The sequence below is a fragment of the Phasianus colchicus genome, chromosome Z (assembly GCF_987193195.1).
Source record: "Phasianus colchicus chromosome Z, bPhaCol1.hap1.1, whole genome shotgun sequence".
In the NCBI taxonomy this organism is placed as follows: domain Eukaryota; kingdom Metazoa; phylum Chordata; class Aves; order Galliformes; family Phasianidae; genus Phasianus; species Phasianus colchicus.
In genome coordinates, this window is record NC_143476.1 from 65,908,273 (window position 1) to 65,918,355 (window position 10,083).

A 10,083-nucleotide genomic window follows, 5' to 3' on the forward strand; every position below is an offset into this window, starting at 1 on the left:
GATCACTATGAGCTGTCAGCTGCCACTTTTTGGTCTTCCTGCTGGAGGTCATTCATCCTCTGCTGGGAAACAAAAAAAGAAGAGAAAGAGAAAGAGAAAGAGAAAGAGAAAGGGAAAGGGAAAGGGAAAGGGAAAGGGAAAGGGAAAGGGAAAGGGAAAGGGAAAGGGAAAGGGAAAGGGAAAGGGAAAGGGAAAGGGAAAGGGAAAGGGAAAGGGAAAGGGGAAGGGGAAGGGGAAGGGGAAGGGGAAGGGGAAGGGGAAGGGGAAAGGGGAAAGGGGAAGGGGAAGGGGAAGGGGAAGGGGAAGGGGAAGGGGAAGGGGAAGGGGAAGGGGAAGGGGAAGGGGAAGGGGAAGGGGAAGGGGAAGGGGAAGGGGAAGGGGAAGGGGAAGGGGAAGGGGAAGGGAAAGGGAAAGGGAAAGGGAAAGGGAAAGGGAAAGGGAAAGGGAAAGGGGAAGGGAAGGGAAGGGAAGGGAAGGGAAGGGAAGGGAAGGGAAGGGAAGGGAAGGGAAGGGAAGGGAAGGGAAGGGAAGGGAAGGGAAGGGAAGGGAAGGGAAGGGAAGGGAAGGGAAGGGAAGGGAAGGGAAGGGAAGGGAAGGGAAGGGAAGGGAAGGGAAGGGAAGGGAAGGGAAGGGAAGGGAAGGGAAGGGAAGGGAAGGGAAAAGGAAGGGAAAAGGAAGGGAAAAGGAAGGGAAAAGGAAGGGAAAAGGAAGGGAAAAGGAAGGGAAAAGGAAGGGAAAAGGAAGGGAAAAGGAAGGGAAAAGGAAGGGAAAAGGAAACAGAATTCATTCAACCTACAAGGATACCTACAAAAGTCTCTGCTGGAGGGAAATCTGCTTGGTGCATGAGCTCAAAATCTGAGCTCTTGAATCTGTTCACATCTAGCCTTTCTCCTAAACTAACTCCTTTATAATGTCAGAGCACAGCATTTCACTACCTCATCTCTTTCTGTTTGCAAGATCAAGCTTGTTTTATGAGTATCTATTACTTTTCTGCCTGGAGTGTCTTGAAGATGAATTTGTTTACAAGTGCCATATGAGTATGGGCAAATCTGTCAGTACAAAACTGCAGTTCTACATTGATGAAAATTCCAGATGTTCTTACATTTGCATAAGGGACGCTATTAATTTTCTTTCCTCCCACTCTCCACCTTCCCTTCTTTGCTCTCTAGCATACAACTACAAATTGCTTTACTGATCTGACTGCAAAAATACGCAATAAAAAGTGTCTTTCCGATCAATTGTCCCCCAAGGAAAATAAAACAATTATTTATTTTATTCTCCTTCGCTTGTGCTTGTTCAAAAACTGTGAAACTCATTGGGTACACAAACTTTACAAAGTATGAAACGCCAAATGAGAACACAGGCTTTCACATTAGCTCTAGACAACATGCCTGACAAATTCTACAGTTTTACAGCCCACCTGCTTTAGATCTCCCCCCTCTAGGGGAACCTCCATTGGGTTTGAGGAGGAGGGCTGATCTGTACACCTGGCAGGCCTGCCTCCATTTCATCTACATTGAGAGATGTGTTTTCAAAAATCCAGCTGCCAAGCAGATGTGGTCACTTGCAAATGGTTCAAAAAATGGCACAAACATAGATAACAGACATCTAGGTGGACAATGAATGTAGTGACATTCATCACCAGAAGCAATTTCTAGTGTTATTCTGACACTGTAGTGTAAGTAAGATAAAAGTAGGATACATGCATGCAAACATGCATTAAATTGTTCAAGTCATTACTTTTCCAGATGCAGGAAAGTTGCCATTTATCTCAACATTTTTTTAAAGAAAGGGCTGCTATTACATCCTATCTCCTATTTCTGTTTCTATAGCATAGGAAAAAAGATGTTTCTGAAGGGTCAGGAGAGCCATTTTTTGTTTTTTGGTTTTTGTTGGTTTTGTTTGTTTGTTTGTTTTTCTGATTACTGTGATTGTAGCTTTACTCTCCTGAACTTGGAAGTGTTTGTAGCACATATCCAAGAACCTAAGCTTCCCTCATGATAGCATTTGCTGAGTCTCAGTTTTAAGCTACGAGGCATGGGGGCAGAACCTGGACTGGGAAAAATAGACTTCCCTTGACTGCTATTGCTGGAGCTAGACATTGTTACCCCAGCTGGCAATTAATCAACTCTCTATCCTCAGAAATGCTATTTGCCCAATATAAATGACATAAACCAAGATCATCATCTTAGTTTATTTTTCTAGAGTCCTTAGCATGCTACATTAACCTGACAATGTTTAATCTTGTGTTCATTTCACAATACACTTCATGCAATTCACAGCTGTAATTGGTTTTACACTGACATTACACGTTTCGACCTAGCCATGGGAAAAGAATAACTCGTAAGATTATTTCTCTAAAAAGTGTCCAAGCTCAAACAGTACAGAAGCAGTTCATGCTAGTTCCATGTGCATAATTCTTCTGCCTTTTCTTTCAATGCAAAGATGATGACTGGTCCTTGTTTTAGTCCGTCTGCAATTGAACTACTTTTGTTTGATTTCTTATGTCCTGAGGAGTTCTCTCTTATAAAACAGCATTCAAGTATTCTAGTTTAATATCCCCAGTTGTCTGAGTTAAGGAACAAAGTAGACCTTGAGCTTCTGTTTCCGCTACGAATCTTCCAGAGTCCCGTAACCGATGGCCATAAAGTCTTCCTTTGTAGTACACACTCAGAGTTAAAGCCAGAGTATTGCTATTTGGCATTATCCAATGAAGTGCAAGAAATTCAATAAGTTATGTCTTTATTGCTATAGTACAATACCAAGCAAAGTCACGTTTTAATACAATTGCAAGGGTTTCATAGAGTATATGTCTCTCCTCTTCAGGCCCAGTAGTTCAGCTGCACTGCAAATATCACTTACTTATCGTACGCCAAAAGTCATTCTATGAAGATGTGTTGAGTATTCTCGAGTCTGAAGAATCAGACCTTTCATCATACTCATCTTCTGTGTAAAGAGGTTGCTTAGACACAATAGGACATCCGTCATCAGGGATTGAGATCCTAGGATCTTCCGATGAGCGAGAAGGAAGGACAGGAGAGCTTCGGAAGACGCTGGCCGAGTTGCTAGAGAAAGGACTGACGTATTGGGACCGCAGCTGGTACTGCTGCTGCAGCGTCATGGTGTTCCACAGGGTGACGTCATTAGGCAGGAAAGGACTGGACTGGTTTCTTGCCAAAGTGTTCCTCAGCATCAGCGGGTAGCGAGGTGGCTGAGGGAATGGGTGCTGCAAAGGTACAGCCAGAGGATTGGGCACAACATTGCTGGAATCGGCAGAGAACCTCAGCGTGTCGGGGACCCTGAAGGCCGAGCCCACAGACCACTTGGAAGAGGAAATAGGATAGGAACTCAGCGTGTGTTCAAAAATGTGCCCGTTGGAAGGCAGAACTAGGCCATCTGACTCCGCAGAAGTTCTCTCCCCGCTGGCCACTGAAGACCGACTGGACAGGAGAACCTCAACGGCGCTCACCAGGTCACCACCACATCCCTTCAGGATCAACTCCAGCACAGTCGGCTTCTGGTTAGGGAAAATCTTTTTCAGCACTTCCAGCGGAGGTCTGTTGGCTTTCAAGCTAAAAGGTAAAGAAACTGTCCCAGAAGGACCTTCTATCAGGAGGTGGTTCTGCTCTGCATGGTACTTGGGGCTCTCTGGACGGCTCTCTGTGCTCCCACCATTTTTCTGAACTGCATAACCAACCTCATCCACTGATACAATTTCTGGGCTTTCAGGAGTGAAGCAGGTTTTGGCTTTAGTCATGTCTGGGGAACTCCTTTGGTCTGTGTCTTTGTCACTGTAGGTCTCAGCATTGTCTGTTCCACTGGCATCACCCAACCGCTCCTCATTGATGTCTGCAAAGGAAGGCAGAGAAGTCAACAAATGCTGAGTCCAAATGCCTTTATGGACCCCTGAGGATAGACTCTTCGTATAGGGAACAGAGCAGGCTCCTAGGGGAAAAAAAAAAGCATTTTTCTGCTAAAATTAAATTCTCTTTGCAATATCACATGAGAACAAAACTGCAAAAGAGTAATGTGACATGATCTAGGCATTTCATGCTTCTTTACAGTTATCTGTCTCATCCTTCCACGTATAAGAACAGAAGCAGTGTCATTTTTTCTCCCGCATCAAATGTGCAATACCAATCCTTTTATCCTTCACTAGTTACAAGACACAATGAGCCACACAAGTACAAGTTCCCTCAGAGGAACTTGAGCACTTTCGCTCTGTAATTCCTCACTTGCACTGTTGCCCTTGCTTGTGAGATGAGGATATTCTGAGAGATCTTGGAAGACCAAAATTTCCTCTGCAAGTGCAACAGCACTGGTAGAATCACTGCACCACATCTGCTGGCTCAGGGTTAAAGAGCTTTTCACATAAATCAATATATTCCAGTTCTGGTTCTGCAGAAATCAGTTCCTTCCCCAGCAAGAACCACAGGTTTCTCTTCTGAACCTGATCACAGCTGTTGCCTTCATTGATTAGAACATAAAATTTAGGGAAAAAAAAAAAAAATCTGAAGGGACCACTTGAAGGCATCTGGTCTAACCTCCTGCTCTGAGCAGGACCAACCTAAAATTTAGAGTAATTTGTTTTAGTCCCTGCTCAGCTGGGCTTTAAATATTTCTAAGACTGGGTGCTCAGCAACCTCCCTCAGCAGTTGTTTCAGGTACCTACCTTGCCTTTCATGTGTGAAGCTAAGAAGAGCAAGAGATGAGCACAGGGCTGAGCACAAGCCCTTGGACCTTGCTGTTGCCGGAGGGGCACACGAAAAGGGAGATACCCCATGACTCTGATCACTTGGGTAAAGCCTGGCCAGAGAACGGAAACCGTGGGAATAAAACTGCTAGTCAGAAAGAAGATAAAAAGATTAATTGCTTTCGTGGTGTATGTGCAAAGGGGGCAATGTATTTGCTTGAAATTATTCGCAGTCACTTATCCAAGGATGCTGTTCTGCTGACCTCCCTCATGCAGTGCAGTGTTGACTTTCTGACAAACATCAACACCTGGGGAAGGGGACACTGTGCAAACTGATGCTGACAGAGGCTGTGTTCACACAGCAGTGCTTTTGAATGCACAAATATGAAAGACAGTCTGTAGAAACCAATGGATGTACTTGCCTGGTTTCCCAAGCTCAAAATGATCAGCCCAACTAGATATGCCACAAAAAAAGCAAAGGCTTCCAAAATGTGCTCACAGTAACCCCTACCAGATTGAGAGGGAACTAAAGGCATGTAAATGGGAGATCCTTGCTGCTTTCCTCCTGCAGGTCTGCCTCACTGTCTCACTCTGGGAATGGACAGGACATTTTTGGTGCAATTTACCCTCTTTCTCACTCTGAGAAAGGAGTCAGGGTCTGAGTAAGCTGAGCAGGAGGTCGCCATGCTCTCCAGAACGGGAGCTACATTCCTCTGCTGTAAACTATCAGCTCCTGGCAGAGCAGAGCAGACAGTCAGCAAGGCAAAGGGCTGTTCTTTGCTCGAGGCAGGAGCAATGGCCATCCTACAGAGCCGCAGGTGCTGCTGGCTCGGGCTGCAGAGGATGAGCGTGGGAACAGAGCTGAGGTGCCCTTCAGAGGATCCCGCCCTTCTCTCTGAGGTGCATGACTTGTGCTGGTTATCCGTTTTTCAGCTGGTTATGCTCTCTGTCCAATGCTAATAGAGAAGCAGGTATACTATACGAGGCAACGTGCATATGAACTTCTTTATGCACTCTGCTCTAGTCTTGCCTTAGCATCCGAGGAGAATGCAGAAAGGAAACAAACCGGTAATATTGTCCTTTCGAGAGAACTTGGTGTAGCTTTTACATGAAAAATAAAGCAAAACAGAACAAAACAGGAGGATCGTGCTACCTTTCCCTCTTAATCCCCCCACACCTTCATAGCCACACATTCATTACCAGAGAAGGGATGTTAAGAGTAATTCACGTCTGAATGAAAGGGCAATTTACACATTCGCGGGCAGCCCGAGGACAACTAATTGCCTCTGTCCCTGTTGTGCCAGAGAGAGAGCGGCATTTAAGGGAGACGTTTGTCCTAATTTCCACATAGATAGATTGCGCTGAGGTACCTGCGGACCACATGCACGTAAACTTAGGTCAGAACTACCGTGCTTTGCCAAATGATCGACTGATAACAAGTGTCAAGGGGAGCTAAAAAAAAAAAAAAAAAAAAAAAAAAGATAACAATAAAATAATAACAATAAAATGGTATAAGATTTGCTCTCCCTAATGGGAAACGCGCCTGCTCATCGAGTAATGATTATTTTCAAGTTATTTCTGGTTCACCTCCGTTTTCAGTCGGCTTAGAAGTATCCTGATGAGGACTGGCTAAAAGAAAGCATTCTGAAAACCACCCTTCCTCTCGCAGCCGGTGCCCTCCGCACAACCCGTGCAGAAATCCTCGCCCCCAGCATCGCTGCGGAACGGCCCGTCGTACAGCACAGCACCGCACCGCATTGCTGCTCGCTGAGAGCCGCGCCCGGGAAAAGAGATTTGGGCCATTTGAACGAAATGCCGTCAACAGAGCTCGGGGGGCTGCCCGCTGCCCGGAGCCGCCGGGATGGGGCTTTTCTTTTAACAAGGGCAGAAAATAGCGATCGTTAAATAAGCAGAGGTGTGGGGAGACACATAAGAGACGCCTTTACGTGGGCACAGAACTATGGAAATGTCGCTAGCACGTATTAAACCTGAATATCTATATTTTCAGGTTAAAAATATTTACTTTGTATTTAGAAATAGAGTCACTGCGCTCAGCCAAAGGAGTTCTCCCCGCACGGCGCGGGGACGTTGGGGCTTTCAGAGGGCACTGCCAGTTTTTATGTCCCGTTTTGTTGTTGGTGGTGATTTTGTTTGTTGGTTTTGTTTTTAAAGCAGCTTCTATTCCCAGTTGCCTCCCTCCACGCATTCACATTGCCATCGTCTCCCCGTTAATATCAACGATGGGAAAAACATTCAGCAAATATCAGTCGTGCAGACACACACCCCGACCTCCCGCTGGAACGCACGGAGCGCTGCAAAGGGAGAACTGTGCCTGCGTTCACTGTAGGCTAATAGATGTGAGTTAATCAACTGAGCTGCTAGGAATCTGCAGCAATGCATACCCCAGTTTTTTCCTGAGTATTTACACATTGAGGGTGATGAGACAAACTTCGTAAAGCAAACAACGCAAAGTACCGCGGAGAGAGGGGGAAGCTGCTCTGTGCAGATTAACGCATCTCAGGAAAGCCTGCTCTCGTGCTTTAGGTCCCGCGTTTGCTCCCTCAGTATTCCCACTGCTGAGCCGCTGTGCAATGGCTCTGCTCTCTGCTTGCGATGACAGCCCTATCTCTCTCTGCAGCACGGACTTCCCGCACCACGAACACACCTGCTATTTTCCCTGCCTCTGCTGTCAGCACGGACTGATGCCAGAAATATCAGAAAGCAGGAAAGCTCTCCTAAAACATACAAGATGTGGGGTTCTCATTCGGTGTCGTTTTGTTGTTGGATCTTTTTTAGTGGCTATACATTTGTGGGTCAGATTTCTGTAGCCGTTTGGGAAGGTGTCGTTTTTGGTTCTATTTCTAAAACAAACAAACAAAAAAACTTTCAGCACAGACCTTCTTCCCTGCCTCCCAGCTCGGGGTTTCCTGGGAGCTGCTGCTCCCACAGAGCTGCTCTGACCTAAGAGGTTGCACTGAAACCAGCAGGAGTTGTTCTGTTGTACGGTTGTTCTATTAACTGCTAGCCTTGGTGACTTACTGCTACCTTAACACACCCTGTGAGACAGATATGTGAGCACAGCGTCCGGAGAAGGAGCATCTCGATGCTGCAGATGCGATGGGAGCCGTTTGCAGGTTATTCACTGGCACAGAGCAGAACTTTGCGGTGGTCCCACCGACACGACTCGTTCCGGCAGGAAAACTGCTTAAAGCAAAAGGGTCCGATCCCATCGCACACGGGGATCGGTGTCTGAAACTGGGGGAGCAAATATATGAATTCTCCATTCAGACCGTAATTTTAGCGCTAGTAAGTGTGGAGAAAAACCTCTCAGTTCTCGGAACCGCGCACAGCCATCTGCTTAATGGTGCTGGGCGACAAAAGAGCCCTGGAGGAGATAATGTTCTCCTCTCTCGCACCGTTTCCTTTATTCACAGCACGATCTTCCAGCTCGCCCCAAGTTTCCTTTCCCCCGCCCCGGGGCTGATGGATGGAGACGCGCTCCGTCCCTTCGCTCGCGGAGCTGTTGGCAGAAAGTGCTGACTGGCTGGCAGGGAAGAATTCCTCATCAATACACTCTGATTGTATTTTGCACACAAAACGCCTGTTGCTTGGTAACATTTCACTTGGGCCTGACCTTCCCCAAAAGTTATTGCTATCAGATTCGATTTACACTGTCCTCCCGTGATTACTGTAATCTTTTAAGCTGGGAAGTTCATACATCAGGGAGAAGAAAAGTTGGGGCGTGCGAGTCAATAGCGCTCCAGCCCGTCAGATTTATATCCTGCAGGCGAAGTGCATTTGTTTTACTTTCTGGAGAGGGCCAAGACGCATTTTTTTTTTTTTTCCGGTCACCCCGTGCTGCAAAACACACCCGGGGTCGGGAGTCTCCACACCGCCGGGGAGTTGCAGCAGGGAGAAAATTTGGGGTGGGGGGACCCCGTTTCCAGGCCCGGGGGAGCAGTCGGGGGATCGGCTGCCCACACACTGCCCGAAGGAGGGCTGCGAGCAGAGAGTGACGGAGAGGCGGGCTGAGCCGTGCCCACAGAGCAGCCCCGACCGTGCTCACGGACCCGTGTCCGCCCCGAGCCCCGGGCAGGATACCCCGCGCAGCTCCCGGGGCAGGGCGCAGGAAGCAGAGGCGTGCCGCTTCGTTGCAATCATCTGGGGAGAAGGCTCACACCGCACCTCGCCGTCCGGGAGGATTTTCTGGCATCGGCCGGGGAAAGGGAACGCATCTCAGTTAGTTGAGAAGCGTGTTACGAAGGTCGCGCCGTAGGAGCCGCTAACAGGCTGTTACCACGGGGGAGCCCCGAACAGCAGCCTCTGCTCACCCTCCCTTGGTGCGGTGCATCCCTGTCTCCCCTCGGCCCGCGCCCCGCACAAAGCGACCGTTCCCATCCCCGTTTTCTCGCTACACGGCCGTGAGGGATAGACCGACTGCCGTTCCGGCTGCTTCCCGGCCCGTCTGCAGAGATGAGCCGGGAGCAGAGTCGGGACTCGCACCGGGCCCGACGCTCGTGACTCTGTTAGGGCGTCCAACTAACTACAAAACGCTCCCGCCGGGCAAGAGGAGGCGGCCGGGCCTTCCCTCCCCTCCCACCCCGACGCGCCGTCGGGGAGAGGGGATCGCGCGCCTCTTCCCCTCTTCCCGGAGCCTCGCGAACCCGCCGCGGCCTCACCTGCCTTGGGGAGCGGCCCCAGCAGCGCGGAGGGCGGCTCGGTGGCCCAGCGCAGCGCGGCGGCGGCTGCCAGCTCAGCGGGGGCCCGCTGCGGCCCGGCGCAGGGCGGCGGCCCCGGAGGGGCGGCGGAGGGCTCGGCGCTGCCCGGCGGCCCCGGGAGGGAGCGCAGCGAGTCCGGGAGGAGGCTCTCCAGGCTCTCGTTGGCCTGCTGCCGGCGCAGGGCCACCTGCGCGGCCATCACCCGCTGCCGCTCGATGATAAGGATGCACTTCTCGCAGGTGCAATCCTTGAAGCGGCAGTAGCGCTTGTGGCCCTTCAGCCAGGACAGCACGCCGTGGTTGCGGCACCGGGCGCACTTGGGCGTCCGCTGCAGCGGCGCCCGCGGCGGCTGCGACACGGGGCCGCCCATGTAGAGGTACGGGGAGCCGTAGCCGTTCATGCCCGCGGGAGGAGCCCGGCGGCTCCGGGGTGGAGAAGAGCTCAGCGGGGGCGGGCGGCTCGGCGCTCCCCAGACCGGCGGGGGAAGCCGCCGCCCGCCGCGGTGACACCGTCGGGCAGAGAGCTGCCGCCGGCCGGAGCGCCACTGCCGCTGCCCGCGCCGCCCCGCCGAGCCCAGCGCCCGCCGCTCAGCCCCCTTCGCCCGCCTCCGGCCCCGCCCGCCCCCCTCCACCACCCACCTGCGGCCAGGGGCAGGGAGGGGAAGGAGGAGGG

The 10,083-nt window shown here is 50.5% G+C and overlaps 1 protein-coding gene across 1 annotated transcript; it reads right to left on the bottom strand.

Annotated features, from left to right (window-relative positions):
• Positions 1–2,205: 2,205 nt before the first annotated feature.
• DMRT3 (doublesex and mab-3 related transcription factor 3) lies at positions 2,206–9,811 on the bottom strand. The gene is made up of 2 exons (XM_031610318.2): positions 9,373–9,811; positions 2,206–3,849 (listed from the first exon to the last, which is right to left on the bottom strand). The coding sequence occupies exons 1-2, from the start codon at positions 9,809–9,811 to the stop codon at positions 2,885–2,887; spliced, it is 1,404 nt and encodes a 467-aa protein (XP_031466178.1). The 3' UTR covers positions 2,206–2,884.
• Between the last annotated feature and the right edge of the window lie 272 nt (positions 9,812–10,083).

What these genes read in the sequence shown, in the direction of transcription:
- DMRT3 (XM_031610318.2), bottom strand. Translation starts at nt 9,811, where the DNA reads ATGAACGGCTACGGCTCCCCGTACCTCTACATGGGCGGCCCCGTGTCG. An exon ending in GGGGCCGCTCCCCAAGGCAG is followed by an intron (nt 3,850 to 9,372) that starts GTGAGGCCGCGG and finishes CTTCCTTTGCAG; the next exon opens with ACATCAATGAGGAGCGGTTG.